Source organism: Bos mutus, chromosome 2 (genome assembly GCF_027580195.1).
Source record: "Bos mutus isolate GX-2022 chromosome 2, NWIPB_WYAK_1.1, whole genome shotgun sequence".
In the NCBI taxonomy this organism is placed as follows: domain Eukaryota; kingdom Metazoa; phylum Chordata; class Mammalia; order Artiodactyla; family Bovidae; genus Bos; species Bos mutus.
This window is the reverse complement of record NC_091618.1, coordinates 117453172-117470132: the sequence shown is the minus strand read 5'-3', so window position 1 is coordinate 117470132 and position 16961 is coordinate 117453172. Positions and strand designations below refer to the sequence as shown.

Sequence of the window (16961 nt, the reverse complement as noted above, 5' to 3'; positions counted from 1 at the left end):
AGTAATCAGTAGTTTTCAACAGGTTAAAATGCATCATAAGTAGGAAAAATACTAAGTGTGGACGATCTGGTAGATTTTGTCTGACGCTGGATTGGACATAATCTGGAACACAGTTTACATGTGTAGGTAAATCATGTATAAACGCATTAGTTTTTTAAACCAGGGATGGCCTTATAAGACCACAGAGGGGCATTAAAATCAGCCAAAAAAGAATTTATGTTTGCAAGCAAGTTTGGTTGATTGTCACGCTTACCTTGATATCTTTTGGAAGAAAAGTGATATAGTTTAATACTGACACTGCGATGGCTGGGGGGATTTCAGACAGATGTGCCATTCCCATGATGGACTGTCTCCACCCCCATCGCTGGCTTGCAGGGTTAGAAATACGTCCTGAGAATAATACAAACACTCTCATTTACCTGCGACAGTGACTGTCGGAGTCGCGCCATCTGCGTGCTGTGGCCTTTATTGTGATCCTGCTCAGAAACCATCTGCTTCAGCTTCTCCTTCTCTATAGCTATGCTATTAAATGCAGACTTCAAAAGAGAATGCACTGTGTGGGGAGAAAAGTAAGAGACAAGGATCAAATGGATCCAGAAAAATAACAGAATTATAAACTTCTCAGCACTTGTAACTCATTCGTGGATATTTTCTGGAAAGGTTATGTTACAGTCTAATTGAAAGTCAGCCTTAAAATGGAATCTACCAGACTATCTAAATACAAAACAAATATGGGAATGGTAATTAATCAGGATGAAAGTTTTAGCATTTCGTACCAGATAAGTCAACGAAGACTTGGAAGCAGCATATAAAATACCAATTTTTAAATTTTAATACTTAGAAAGTAACCTATAATTCTTAGAAGGAAAAGGGAACAAGTTTTACTCTGCCACAGTTGATGATAATATTTGAGCAGTTATGTGTACAATGACATCTCATGCAAATAATTTAGAACTATCAAATTATCACCCCAAAGTGTGCATCCAAAAAAGGGCATTTTATGAGTCTTGCAAATATAAATCAAACAGCTGTTTTAGAAGTTGGAGCTAGTTCTCTTTGTGGTAGGAAATGATTTGGTCTTTTTTTTTTTTTTTAATATTTATCAGAGTATCATTGATTTAAAATGTTGTGTTAGTTTCTGCTGTATAGCGAAGTAAATCAGTTATATAAATAGACATATATCTGCTATTTTTTAGATTCTTTTCCCATATAGGTCAATACTGAGTACTGAGTGGCACCCCTTGTACTATACAATATGTCCTGACTAGTTACCTATTTTATATACAATAATGTGGATATGTCAATCTCAATCTCCCAATTTATCCCTTCCCTCTTCCCCCGCTGGTAACCATAACTTTGTTTTCTACATCTGTGACTCTATTTCTGTTTTGTTGAAATGAATAGGTCTTAAGAATAACACTTGCATTACCTTCTCAGCCAAAACCATCATGATGTCAAAAGTGCTTTCAAAGAGTACAAACTACCAGTTATAACATGAATACGTTCTGGGAATCTAATCTGCAGGATGGTTATAGTTAACCATACAGTATTATTTACCTGAATTTGTTAAGAGAGTAGATCTCAAATGTTCTCACCACAAAAACGAAATGGTAATTATGTGACATGTTGGAGATATTAGCTATCCTATGGTAGTAATTATTTTGTAATATATAAGTATGTCAAATCAACATACATACCTTGAACTTATACAATGTTACACGTTCATTTTATCTCAATAAAGCTGGAAATAAAGTAAAACAAAATAAACGCAACTGAAAACAACCTCCACCCTCATTTCTGCATACCTAACAACAGACATTTGTATGTCTGGCAGTCTTTAATTTTGAAACACAAAAATGTTGAATTTCCAACTCTTATCTTTATAGTAACAGCTTCTGCAAAATGTAAAGTCTTCTGAAATAGGGATTTCCTTGTAAGAGAAAGGTTATTTTCAAAAGAAGTGGAAAAATGTAGCAGAAAATAGTGACCAGAATTACACGGGAAAAATAATGGGATCATACAGAATGTACAATTAATTCACTGATTTATGTGCTACGTTCTAGTTGTCATCAATTTTAAGGTAATAACTTGATAGCTGAAATACATTAACCCAACTAGCAGCTCTAAAAGTGGATTCATTCATTTCAAAATCCGTAACTTCTCCTAAAGAATTCACTCAATAGTCATCTAAAAGCCACCTTTTCCCCCAAGCACAGCTGAAAAGAAAATACGCTGTTTCAACAAAAGCTTTACAAGTCTGTTGAAACTTGGATTACCTAAAAGCCTCAGGAGTGCAACCAAATACATAAAGCTTTCCTGGGGCTACCTTCAAACTTATCCATCTTCCTTTAGAAGCTGTGCTATATTTAATTCACACATTTGTTGCCTCATTTTACCTGTTCCTACAATCTCGCATTAAAAGCAAAAGTTACTGGCTTCCTGATCATAAATCTACGCTGTTACATAAATAATTTAGCATTGTTCTAGTCTAATGACATGATTAGCATCCGGCTAAGACATAATAAAAATGCTCAAGGAGTAAAACAGGTGAAAGAGAGTTGGCCTTACAGAATCTCAACTGAAAAATCAGTTGAAAAAGAAAGTGGGTGGGGGAGAAGATTTACTTTAGCTGCTTCAGGATGGTGGAATTAAAGAACTCTCTGGTAGCACATCCTTGCTGATGGTTTGAGAGTATGCATTTTTGTTGACTTCAGCTTTCTCAGAAACACCCTCAGGGTGCACCTCTTCCTTTCCCGAGTCACTAGGCTTTTGAATATTATGGGGGGTGGTACTTGAGACGTTCCACTTAACACACATTTTCAAGAATACTTTATAACCTATTGCCAGCAGCCCCAGAGGAAATAAATGTGAAAAATTCATAATGAGGTGTTAGTGACTGAAAACAACACAATGTCTTTCTCCTAAAGATTACAATTTCAAAAGACAATGACTGGGGAGGCACTATTATAAGGTAAAAAATGAATTTCAGTGGCTGAAATTTAGATACTTTAGCATTAAGGGGAGGGAATTAATTTAGGAGCTGTGGCTCTTCCTGGCGAACACGGTCAAGACTGTCCAGTCCACTTGCTCTCTACTCTCCTGCTCTCTGTGCCTGATGAGAGCAGTTGAGCTTCTGTAACATGACTTACTGAACATCTAACATCAAAAAAGAGACTCCAAGGTGGGCTGGATGTCCACTCCCCTCTAATCTGGACTAGCAGTGAAGGGACAATGTTCCAGACCCAGAGCTGGCCACTTCCATTGCAATCCACTCCACTTGGAGCCCTGAGCTGCCCTGGAAGGGGAGGGGAGAGGGACAGAGTTGTGTGCAGCCTCCTAGCTGTCTAACCAAAGTGCCAGTGAAGCCCCCTTGAACCATTCAGCCAGGCTTCCAGCTGAATACCACAGATGGAGTCCAGCTGATGCCACGGAGGACAGAGGAACTGCTTAGCTGAGCCCTCTTGATTCCTTACCAACAAACTGTAAAGTAAAATCAGTGAGTGCCATTTAATTAAAAAAAAAAAAAAGGTTTCAAACAGAATCTGCTAACTCACAAGTATGTATGACATGATAAAAAAAGATGCTGAATAGTATTGTGGGCTTGTCTGCCTACCATATCTTATTTTTCTCCCTAAGTGTTTGACTCTGCAAATTCAGAGAATAAGTAGACAATCCCGTTACCCTAATATTCTCTGAGTGAAGAAAAAGCAAATTTTATTTTATGATGACCTAAAACCTTAATGTCAGGCCTGAAGGCAATAGGAGGAACATCATCAAAGATAACACCTTTTTAGTCTTTCTGCCTTTACTCACCCTCAATAATGCTTTCTTTCCTCAGTCAAAACTGAAACCCTATGATGTGCATTTTCCCAGGAAGCAGTCATCATATCCCACTGTGTTTTATCTATAGAACTGCAATAAGTATATGAACCATTTGACCTTGCCACCATGACCACCTAGACAAGGGTAAGAGAATGAATGGCAACTTCCCATCAAGGAAGAGAGCCACTATAAAGGGCACATTACACTTATTGTTACCTTTCTGTGCAATTAGACAAAATTCTTCTTGAAGCTTTGTATAATCCGTTGAACTTTCCAGAGGGTCTGTGAGGTGGCTAGGGGGGGTCTGAAATTCAATATCTGCACAAAGGTTGGGGTTGGAGGAATGCAAGCGAACTGGGGACATGGTGGCACTGAAAGGAACCTGGAAAGGGAGGACACAAATAATTAAAGAGCAGCAGCACACTGTCCCACAATCTCTTACACAGAAAAGATGTATCCTGTTCTCCAAAACAACAGATTCCTCTCTGATGACACACTTGGAGACAGTACTCATCTATTCTGCAGGTGGTTCGGGTGGGAGGGAATCCCAGTTTCCCGTAGTTGATTTAGTACTGCTACTGACTCACTGGCTGTTCACTGTCACGGGGAGAGACGATGACAAAATGACAGGAAGAAGAGGCATAATCCCAGACAGGCTTCAGCTCTGAACCCACTGAAACAATACTGGCAGAAAGCAATCTGAACTGTGACCTTCTCTCACAAAGGCTGGGTATTCAAGTCAGAGGGCTCTTTATGCTGACTTCTTTCTGAGCCTGGAGCAAGAATTCACTGAACAGGTAAAAATTCAAGAGGTGCATATACAGAAAGATTCACTTGCTCCACTGTCATTAGATAAAACATAAGTTTAATACTACATATAATAATGGCTTAAAGAGACCTGCAATTAAATTTGAAATTGATTTATCAAAATACATCTGTAAATGAAATATTATATAAATTACTATAGTTACTTTTGTATATGACACACAACTCTGTTACATACATGAACGTGGCTTATCAACTGGCCAAAAAGCATTAAGTAAAATAAAGTCATACTACTATAGATTTTCCCAAATGGCTAGAGGCTCTCTTGCCCTTGGATTTGGGCTAGGCTTCTGATGGGTGGGGGCAAAATACTCCTTCTCTCTCCTTCTAGAAGCTTCTACCTGACCATTATAAAATGCTGTCAGCCAACCATTCTTGGAGAATGAGAACGCCAATTCCTTTTGTAAATCAGATCACTAGTAACCTCCCCTAATTCTTACTACACAGATATGCATTCAATAACCTTCAAGAACCAGACTTAGATGCCTCCATAAGCTGAATTTTGTATAAATTAAAAGCTAATTCACATCCTCTATCTAACAGAAAATACGCTGTAGGAGGAAGGAACCAATATTTCATCTGATGTATAGATATGCTAGAACCTCTTCCTTTCCTCATTTTTTGACTTAGCTGTAAATCTCATGATAGAAAAAGGGAGGCGAAGGGGCAAGAGGGAGCAAGCAAGCATGTGCACAGAAGACATAGAGGATGGAGGGGAGGGAGAGACCCCCAAAAATCTAGCCTGAGCTGCAGTTTGTGGGTCTGGGTGATGGCAATTGAGACTTAAGAGGGTCCTTAGGATGCAGCTTGGTCCTGGCAAGGAGTTATTTATCTCAAAAGATATTCAGGCTTCCCAGGAAAGAAAGAGGGAATGAAGCTTTTCCTCAGATTCAGCTAAGCTAAGCCTAGTAATCTAGGATATCTGAAGCACTTGTTACCTGGAGACATCAGAGTAACTCTTTCTCATCCTCCATGGGGGTCTTGGCTACACTGGCCTGGGAGGTGTCAACAGCTTGTTTATCTCATTAGGAACTGAATTTCTGACTCTTCCAGAGAATAGATACTAAAGTGCAGATAACCCATTTGAGAAAATGGAGTCCTTGGGTTCAATAATTTGCTGGAATCCTATCCTGGCAACTTTGTGACAATAACGATTGAGGTTTTCTAGGACATCTATAAAGGAATGGGATGATTTATGTAGAAGAATGTTTGAAGATAGATAAAGAAAATTGCTGACCATGACTGTGGTGATGTTAAATCTATTAATAGAAAGAGCAGACAGCCCAGGGCCCTCTAGGAGGGACAGAGAGAGTCCATGGAAATACTGGTGATGAGGAGGTCACGGGTGGAGACTGTGACTTGAGGAAACAGACAAACCAAGGAGTTTGCAGATTTAAGGATGTGGTTTCAGGATACAAGGAACCAGGAGAGCATTTGAGAAAAAGGAATGTAGGTGTTTGATGGTGGAAAATGAAATGTGTTGAGGATCATGTAAAAGGGTTTTATCTGCACTCAGGAACCCTAACACTCCAGGGACTAACACTGTGTAGGAGAGTGCTCTCCTCCCTTGAGTACATAGGGAGAGGCCCGGGTGCAGCGGAGGCCTAGGGAGTCCAGTGAGGACACAGACTTGCTCCTAAGATAAAGGCCTCTCTATTAAAAGTTCAATCAGACGCTGAGAAGAAAAACATGGCAAACAAGGGCGAGAAAGAGAACAGCAGGTATAAGGAAGACACTGAGCATACACAACTCACAGGGCCCACGCAGACAGTCTTCTGCTGCAGTTACTCCGCATCATGTGCACAGGGGTGCCTGTGGGGAGCACCGAGTGCACTGGGACTCCCAGGGTTCCCCCGTGGGGAGGTGCTAGTGTTTCTCTTTTCCATCCCCCTATTCTGATGGGTCTGGCTGATGGCATAAGTGGGCCATCATGGACATGCGTGCTAAGAATCAACAAGAACAAATCTCAGAAACATCTTGGGTGTACTTATCTTTGGGAGCAATCTCAGCTGCCCTAACACATCTGAGTTGGGCAAGGAGAACAAGTGACTGGAGCCTCCTGGGAGAATTCCAGATAAAAAGCACCAGCAGGATAGGATAGACTCAAAACATGTGGGCTGACTTCCAGATGTTCAAGCTGGTTTTAGAAAAGGCAGAGGACCAGAGATCAAATTGCCAACATCCACTGGATCATGGAAAAAGCAAGAGAGTTCCAGAAAAACATCTATTTCTGTTTTACTGACTACGCCAAAGCCTTTGACTGTGTGGATCACAATAAACTGTGGAAAATTCTGAAAGAGATGGGAATACCAGATCACCTGACCTGCCTCTTGAGAAACCTACATGCAGGTCAGGAAGCAACAGTTAGAACTGGACATGGAACAACAGACTGGTTCCAAATAGGAAAAGGAGGACGTCAAGGCTGTATATTGTCACCCTGCTTATTTAACTTATATGCAGAGTACATCATGAGAAACGCTGGGCTGGAAGAAGCACAAGCTGGAATCAAGATTACCAGGAGAAATATCAATAACCTCAGATATGCAGATGACACCACCCTTATGGCAGAAAGTGAAGAAGAACTCAAAAGTCTCTTGATGAAAGTGAAAGAGGAGAGTGAAAAGGTTGGCCTAAAGCTCAACATTCAGAAAACAAAGATCATGGCATCTGGTCCCATCACTTCATGGGAAACAGATGGGGAAACAGTGGCAACAGTGTCAGACTTTATTTTTTTGGGCTCCAAAATCACTGCAGATGGTGACTGCAGCCATGAAATTAAAAGACGCTTACTCCTTGGAAGGAAAGTTATGACCAACCTAGATAGCATATTCAAAAGCAGAGGACATTACTTTGCCAACAAAGGTCTGTCTAGTCAAGGCTACGGTTTTTCCAGTGGTCATGTATGGATGTGAGAGTGGACTGTGAAGAAAGCAGAGTGCTGAAGAATTGATGCTTTTGAACTGTGGTGTTGGAGAAGACTCTTGAGAGTCCCTTGGACTGCAAGGAGATCCAACCAGTCCATTCTGAAGGAGATCAGCCCTGGGATTTCTTTGGAAGGAATGATGCTGATGCTGAAACTCCAATCTTTGGCCACCTCACGTGAAGAGCTAACTCACTGGAAAAGATCCTGATGCTGGGAGGGATTGGGGCAGGAGGAGAAGGGGATGACAGAGGATGAGATGGCTGGATGGCATCACCAACTCGATGGACATGAGTTTGAGTGAACTCCGGGAGTTGGTGATGGACAGGGAGGCCTGGCGTGCTGCAATTCAGGGGGTCTCAAAGGGTCGGACACGACTGAGTGACTGAACTGAACTGAACTGAATTTTAGTTTTGGGAGGAGGAATGACAGGGAGTTAAGGGGAACCACTGCAGTCAAAGGAACAGGAGGGCTGAGTCGCCAATGACAAGTCGCTGAGATGTGGGTGAGGAGGCCGAGGGAGGCAGAAATGATTGTGTTAGATCCTGCTAGATGTTATTCTGCTCCGGTATGGAATTAAAAGTACAGATCCTAGAAGGTTTACGAGTCCCCATTTTCTCTAATTATTCCTGCATACATGACTAAACGTGCCGGCATTGCTCGTTAGTTGCTTTAAGTTATTCTTCACCTCTGTCGTCACCATTTCCCTGGGGGGAAGGTGAGCAGTAATTCTTCCTTCTTTCAAAATCTTTTTCTCTCGCACTTCCAAATAAAAAAATATAAACCTATTCTAGTCAAATAGGTTCCAACTTCAGTTTTATTATATTCATTATATATTTATCTGCAATTAAAAAATGAACATAGTAGACATACAATCACTTCCCTCATGCCATCTTAGAAATATATTATTTAAGGAAACATTTGTATTTTCATAAAATGACTGACCTTTCCTTTCCATACTGAGATACTGTTCTCTAATAATCAGTTGGATTTCTGAATTTTTAAATAAAAGGTTACATTTAAGAATTTTTAAATTGATTTTACATGTATTTATTGTCAGAATCTGCTACCGTGTCAGTATTAGATACTTTATTCATCTTATTTGAATACATGTGTAAGATAGCCACTAACTGTGAAATCAATTTAAAATATTTCTTTGTTCAAATGTTCACAGAACTGTTTCAGTCACTTCGCTAATAAATTCCAAGTCACTAGTTCATTTCATAATCAAAATCATTTCTGTCTCTCAAACAATCCAGCTAAGTACCCACATATAAATCAAGAGTCAGTCACTAGTTACGAAGCATAAAACCAACAATCCATACACCAATATCCATTCTTCTTGAATGCAACCAAAATCTTTTCATATTTTTCAGCAATTTTAGTCTTAAAATACACCAGCAGCAAGAGCAAGACTATAAATCAAGAAATATTATATAATAGCCAAAAAACTAATGTTTGCTATGAACTCAGAACTCTGTATTTACACAGTTGATAGGATATTATGATTATGATTAAGCACATATTAAGATGTATTTTTATCCAGCATATGGTTCTTGTGTTTACATATTCTATTTCATATTCCATGTGGATAGTTCACTATTCTAAGCAAGCTTTGATTATCTGCCTTATATATCTCAATACTTCATCTATCCGCCTAATATCCATACTATTCTCTCTTAAAAAAAAAAAAACAAACAAACCAACATCTAGATGTGAATTAAACACCATTTAACTTTGTGGTTTTCTCCTTTCCACACTATATTTTCTGATTTTCAGCTCAATATTCTTTCCAGGAAACAATTTTCCTTTGCTAAGTGTAAGTTTGCATAGCCACTGAGAGAGAGCATCAAAATTCACCTTTTTGTACCCTCTCATTTCTTTATCCTCACATCCTTTTCAAACAGTCACATTGTGACCAAAACAGCACAACTTATGTCTGTAGTAACTGACTTTTATTAGAAAAACCGAAATCAGTTAGCAAAGGTTCTAAGATCAGGATGGCAAACAACCACACCAAACAAAAACCAACCTCTCCCAAAACCCACACCATGTAAGAAAATCCCACATACATCCTTGAATTTAAACTGTTTCTAACACTGAGAGTAGGAGTAGAGATCTGGATTACATGATAGTTTTCCATTGCAAACCCAAACGCCTGTGTGCGTGAGAGGCCTGCCACGCAGACAGTCAGAGAACATGTGCGAGCTCTGCCAACCCAGGAGGGCTGTGCTGGATGCACCCCCGCGAGCGGCACCGTTAGCGCAGGGGATGGCACCAGTACAGCTTCTCATTCTCTTTAAGCACCCACTGGAGGTTGAAATCCACTCACTGTTGTAGCCACTGCTGCTGCTAGCCTCTGCCGGCGCCGAGTTGTGCTGAACTGGCCCTTCGCAGATGGCCCTTCCTGACAGTGAATGAGAGGAGAGGAGGGAGGAGAAAACACGGGACAGGGGGAGGGGGGGATATGGGAGAATGAAAGATAATCAGACAAGGGAGAGGGAGAATTTTTAACTGCAGTTGACTTTTGCTAAATCTTAGCATTGAAAAGAGCTTGAAGGAGCAGTCACGCCATGAGAAAAGTTTATCATGGCAGACCACCCAAACACTTATATCTATTTGCTGAACATAACCCCTACCCCAAAAGGAGATGGAAAGTTATGAAGAGATGAAGAGCTTATGATTTTAAGGTAAAATCAATGTACCTTTTGTTTTATTCATGCAATGCCATGTTATATGAAGCCAAAAGGCATTCAGTAAATGGAAGCAAAGGAAAAAATAAGTTCAGGGGAAGGTGACTAAATAAATAATATGCAAAGGCTAAAACAAACAGGTTGTAATGAGAGCCTTCTGTTGGCCAGGAAGAATTGTTTGTTTCTTGCTGGGAGGAAAAAGTAAGGGGAAGGATACTAGGAATATTCAACTCCCCACTTTCTCTCCTCCTATAAAGGTCTCTGGGATTCAGTATTAAGAATGGTATTGGGATTTTCTGACTGAAGAATTTTCCAAGGAGGAAGCCAGTCCCCATAGAATAGGAAGGTAAACCTCAATGTCCTCAGAGTGTTGGGACAACACCTATAAAAATCAGCTATGAAAACCTGAAGGCATATGTTTCATTTAGTGATGTGCCAGTAGAAGACTCTTAGAGCTTTTCTTTCTTTCTTCTCTTTTTGGTGGACAGGATTAAGGGATAATAATATTTCCTTCTAATCAACTCAACTGTGCCTGCATTTGACAGACCCTGACTCTTCAAGGTTGTGAGAATTAATTTCAGTTCCAATTAGCTGAAATGTTTTCAGAGTCACATAACAGTCAGACTGAGGAAAAAAAAAAAAAAAACCCCAGCATGGCTGTGTTAGTCTTTTTGGACAACAGAAAAATATTTTAAATTCTTATATCTCCAATTCTCTTCAAATTTTCCAAATTACATTCACATTTCTCTTCCATCTTCACAAGTCCTTTGTGTACATATATGTATATGATTATTAAACACAAACACACATACATAATCTGTGTCAGACAAAACATTTCTATATAAAATGTCTTTATGCCTACTGTGGTTAAAAAAAAAAATGAGAAAGAATGTAGTTTTACTCTTCAGTGTAATTTGAGCATCTGTGAGATCCAGGATGAATGAATGACAACAGATATTTATCTGCTACCCCATACCTCATTCTCTCCAATATCTAGGGACCTAGTATTTAATTCATGCTATTAGCAACACGGGAAATCTAGTAGTAATCTCTTCTCCAACAACCCTTATAAAATAATTCTCTTCTTGCCATCCTCCACTCATTTAAAACACAACCAAACTGTTTTATTGCATAATGATGATACCGAGATTTTTATTAGAACCAGAAATTTGAACTTTGGGACACAGGGAATATCTTTCCTAATAGGTAATTCCACAGAGACTTCTAGGACACCTATTGCCTCCAGTGAATTACTCAATGGATTCTTGAGCTAGCTTGCCAGTAGCTTCATGTAGAAATGTGGTCCAAATTTTAACATTCACATTCAAATCAATAGTGTACTTATGTAAGAATAAGCAGTCAAACATCTCGTTTAACATGTTCTTCAGTTTTTACTTTTTTGAGGTCAATTTTTTAAATGATCTATTTTATAATTATCTCTGTGTATTAAAAATTACAACTACAGAATGCTAAAGACCAAGTTCCATAAAACAAGATCCATAACAACAACAGAAATAACAATGACCACCGCCACCAGCACCACAAGATAGTTTAAATTTCCTCCATAAATGGCTGGTGGACTAAACGTTCCAAATGATGGAGAAGATGAAAAATCAGCCATTTACAACAAATAGCCTCGCATTCAGAGAAAGTGATGCAAGTAGTGAGACAATTACGAACTAAAAACAAATACTTGGAACCATGAGATGCAGTTCTAATGGTCAAAAAACATTTAAAACAGGAGGAGGAAATATGCATATTTAATCCATCACAGCAAAAATAAATGCTATGCTGTTCTGTAGGTAAAAAACTGATGAGTAATGACATTCATATCAGTCATAGTCATCGCTGGCTGATTTTTATGGTTCCCCAGTAAGGTATGATGGTGAAGAAACTTCTGGTAACTTCGCAGTGATAGAGAATGAGCATTCTAAGGGGTCTTGGAAGGTCGCTGGTTTGAGTGAGCAGAAAAAGTCTAGGAGTTGTACTAAATTCTGTAGCATTCACCCTACGATCCTTTGTTTTACCAATTCAAGTGGAAGTGAGGTTTTTATGGGAACAATTAACAGCTTACCACCACCCCTTCATCTATTTATTTCCACTGGAGTTGGAACTAAATTTCCTACTTTTGAAAGTTTAACACTTTCTTTGAGTATGGGGATGAAATGATTTCAATTCTCCCCCAAATGACTGAACTAGAATCACAAGGGCCATTTTGCCACTCTCTGGCAAAATAGAAACAAGGCAACAGAACATAAATGAAACTTTAAGAACAAACAATCAACCCCAAAATGTGATATAAATATGAAAGAAGAATATTGTCCTGCTTTTTGAACAACTGCTTTTGATGATTAAAAAAAAAGAAAAACCTTCATCAAACTCTCCACACAGTGAAAAGCACAGCCTGTGAATGGGAGGGTTATTCAGAGTGGCATTCTGTTTCCTTCAGGAAAAAAGACTCAGTGACTGTGGTGGTCCTCGAAACTGTAAGAAGACAGCCAGTGTTACTGTGCTCACTCACTGAGAACCAACCTACTCCAGACCGTACTTGTGAATGGCAAATGTTCAATGGGCTATCTTATAAAACACAGATTGAAATGGTATCTACCCACAACTGTGCATGTTCCTATGATGCTGGCCTTCTCCAGTTTTTCTATTTACAATTAAGGTTCTCTTTCCCTGCCTATGATAACCATAGATACTATGTTTTAAAAATACACACACAAAACTAGACAATCACTTGCTCAAAAATATGGTACTCTGGAAAGCAATTTTAGGCAATTTCCTTGTGAAATCATTTGGCACATTTGTCTCTACAGTATTAATTTTTTGAATAGAAGGGAAAAAACAGAAAAACATACTGAACAAAAGACCACAAAAAATTGTGTTCACACAATGTGGACATTCCAACTAAAAAAAAAAAAAAATCTTTATTGCTTGCAAAAATCTATTTTCAAATTAATCAGATTAGTAAGCAAAGTAACAAAGAATTGGTTATTTACACATTTAGAATTAAAAGAATGTTATCAGTAAAGTCAGAATTAAGGAAGAATTATTGTTCTTATTTAAAAGACACTGAAATATTCTAAAAAGCAGTCCTTCTTTGTGTTACAGATTGATTTACAGCATAATAAAAAGAAAAGCAAGATAAGAAGTCTAATTCTGATTGTGCAGGGCAAGAGTCCTTTATAATATTAATATATAGTTAGGACTGGAGTGGTAAAATTTCAAGCTTAAAGATTTCAAAGTAACATGAATTTTGACATGAGAGGTTGTAGGCTTTTACCATATTTTATATCATTGCAATGCAATGACATAAGAGGATCTTACTTTAAAATTTTTCAACTATTCATATAACTTATTTTAAATGAATTTCAAGGAAATTTATTATGAACCATGAAGACGTTAGTTCAAATTTTAAAAGTGACTGTTGATGGCCAATAATATCTGTTTTTGTAGAATCACAGAATTTTAGAGTTGAAAGGTAATTCAGAGACGATTAATGCAACTCTATCACTTTACCCAGAAGTTCATGGAAGCCCAGACAATTTAACAGAAATAAATGAGATTATACTGCCAGGAAGTCACAGCGATTAGACTAGAACCCAAGTTTGTTCATTTCTAACCTATTGCAGTCTTCATCTCATGTATTGATAGATAAAACATTGGACAAAGGTCATGTATTGATAGATATAACATTGGACAACACTAACACATACAAGGCTCCTTTAAGATTTAGTATATATAAATGTTCATTACAACCCATTTGATTTGTAGTCTAGATTTTTAAGGTGACTTTTTGTTAAAATATGTTTTAATGGTTCAAAGGCCGTAATTGAGAATGAAAATGCCACTTGAAAGCCGTATTACATAATTTTAAGCTTTCTTTTAAATTCTTTTTACTTATGTCAAAATAAGAATAGATTTCTCACTATTTTAGATAATATAACTCAGTTTGAGAAGCACTAGCTTTAAAGCAGTTAACAGTTGCTTAAACTTTTAAAGTTCTAAGAACTGATATGTAAATACTAATATTTTAAAAAATATCTATAAATATGAATGAAGGAAAAGTAAGGTCTGTACCTGCAGTTGTATTTTTGTATCTTTGCTGACACTTTTTGTTCTCCATCGTCTTGTGACCCGCTTGTCTTTCTTTGAAATATCTACACAGTTAGCCTACATTGCATAAATAGTTAAAAGCAACAAAGCATTATTAAGTTAACACAGATAATACAGGCATAGACAAAGAGAGCACAGCAAGTTAGTAAAGAATCATTGTTAGATACCTAAAGCAAACCAGCCAGGAGATGAAGGTGCATCTGATGCATAAAGGGTATTAAAAGCAGAGACAAAAACAAAACATCTTTTTCTGCTATACAAAATGAAAATAGGATTAGAGATCTTTGGTGTTTTTCTGCTATAATTGGGTACTTACAGTACCCAAATTATACCTTCATAATTATCATTTCTAATGCAACATAAATGTGGAAGAATGATTCAGATATTCACTTCTAGTTAGTCTGTATTCAAATGTACAACATTTTAAAAAAGACATCTTAAAACAATGACACCAAGATTCAAAAAGTTATTAAGAATAGCTCCAGAATATAAGCTAATCTGTATTACAGTTACGTCCCTTTAAATATTGCCTTATATATTCATATAACAATTCAGTAAAAATTCTGAGTGAATATTTTAAGTTCCTTTGACCAGCAGCTATAATATGTTTACCTGCATGTCAGTAAAGTTAGGTGCTGACTGAGTTCTCTGAAGTATTTCCAAATTTTGCAGGAGTTTGCTAAGTTCCACAAGGTTCGACTGGCAGTGTGCAAGGTCTAAAACAGATCAGAAATAAAAATATGTTACAACTGGGCAGGAAGTGGTGGTGATGATAATAACAGGCAGTCTATCCAAATTATGGCAAATATGATCAGGTAGATTTATGTTTAAGGACGATGATACTGGCAAATGAAAGAAAACAGACCCTTCTCTGGTTTAGAACCATAAAACCACTGATAATTTATTGGATGAGTTCAAAACCCACTCTTACAGATGAACAATTAGTGTAGAAAGCTATTAAAAATCTCAGTGAAATTGGGAGATTCTGCTGAGATGGCCTTTGTCACATTAGAAGCACACTCCAGGGAACTTCAGTGGTGGTTCAGTTTTGCTGTTAGGAACGTGTCTACCTGCTGTGAAGGTCTTCGTGTGTAGGACTCAGAACCCCTGCACACCCTACAGAGAGCAGGGCAGCAGCAATACACTAGGGGCCAGGCCCCACCCAGGCGCCACCTCTCAGCAGCATCTGCCCTAGGCTGGAGTCTGGGTGAGCTGTTCAAGTGCTGCTGTGGCTCTTCCAGGGAACTCTTGGCCATCAGTGGCCTTTAAATTCCTCAAGAGAGGAAATGACCTAACAGAGGCGGCAGAAGAGAGTACCGCGGAGGCCAGGACCCTTCCATCACTCCCTCCTCATTTCAGGGGAGGCAGCACCATTATACTCCTCCCATTTCCCCCACGAAGAAAATAAAACAAGTGGCTTGGATGGGTAGGAAATACAAAAGATAAAAGGGAAGGGATGAGAGAGAAAAGCAGTACAAAGAAAGAAGGAAGGGGTTGGAGGGAAGAGGAGAAAGAAGATGGTGAAAAGAGACCTCATTTTAACTTGCCTTAAAACTGCATCCATGAGCATGCTGACAGGGACATAGCCTAACACTACCTGTACATTAAGCATTCTATTTGCTAAATTTTACATTCATTCTTCTTTAATAACTGTGATTATTCTATACAAATGGTGTATGTAGGTAGTATAGAGATCTAAAAATGGGGCTTAAAATCCTTTCTAACAGAATGGAAAGAGAATGGATTTGATTGAAGGCAAAAGGATTCAAAACTAAGGGTTGGGAAACATTGATTTATTTTAATTTCTCAGCTGTAGTTTTCTTACCTGTTGAGTGGTAACAGTTAATATTTACTCTCTTACCTTCTTAATGAAAGTAGCAACTGAGAAAATTCTATGAAAACCAGAAACTGTCTTTATGGAATATTAATTGCACTATGTCTAATCATTCTTCTAGAGCCTTAACTTGGAACAAGCCTCACCATTTCTTGACACTTCTATCAGGATGGGGAACACATGTATACCTGTGGTGGATTCATTTGATATTTGGCAAAACTAATACAATTTGTAAAGTTTAAAAATAAAATAAAATTAAAAAAAAATATGGAAGAAATGAAATCCCTGGCAGAATTTTACTCCTTGCCTAGGTGTCTGATTGTACATAAGGATTATAAAAATTTACCCAAGACAATAAAAATACCTTTTTAAAAAATCTCTGGAATTTCATTAAATCAAGATTAAATCTATTTTTAGAATCTGGGAAAAAGGCAAAATTATGCCAATAAAGGACTGTTGAGATAGTTTATAATAGTAAAAAATTGAAAATTTAAGTATATACCGGTTTACTTATTTTCTCATCATCCCTACTTTGTCCTAAAAAGAACTCTATCCAATATTCTGTAATAACCTATATGGGAAAAAAATCTGAAAGAGTGAATATATGTATATGTATAACTGAATTGCCTTGCTGAAATGAACATAACATTGTAAGTCAACTATACTCCAACATAAAATAAAAAGTTAAATTAAAAAAATAAAAGAAATATGTTATCCAATTGTGCAATAACTAAATTAATTAAGGTTC

The 16961-nt window shown here is 37.9% G+C and overlaps 1 protein-coding gene and 1 non-coding gene across 16 annotated transcripts in view; both read right to left on the bottom strand.

Annotated features, from left to right (window-relative positions):
* OSBPL6 (oxysterol binding protein like 6) overlaps window positions 1–16961 on the bottom strand; it is a 217533-nt gene that overhangs the window by 36351 nt on the left and 164221 nt on the right. For 9 of the 15 annotated variants that reach the window (XM_070358938.1, XM_070358952.1, XM_070358932.1 and 6 more), the window contains 5 exons: window positions 14992–15095; window positions 14344–14436; window positions 9900–9974; window positions 4039–4204; window positions 420–553 (listed from right to left, as the gene is read on the bottom strand). In XM_070358938.1, coding sequence (XP_070215039.1) covers window positions 420–553; window positions 4039–4204; window positions 9900–9974; window positions 14344–14436; window positions 14992–15095 — 572 coding nt within the window. The remainder of the gene's footprint in view (window positions 1–419; window positions 554–4038; window positions 4205–9899; window positions 9975–14343; window positions 14437–14991; window positions 15096–16961) is intronic. The other 6 variants (XM_070358970.1, XM_070358981.1, XM_070358999.1 and 3 more) reach the window with 3 other exon arrangements.
* LOC138985036 (small nucleolar RNA SNORA79) lies at window positions 3634–3776 on the bottom strand. Its single transcript, XR_011462274.1, has one exon. It is a non-coding gene; the product is annotated as a small nucleolar RNA SNORA79 (small nucleolar RNA).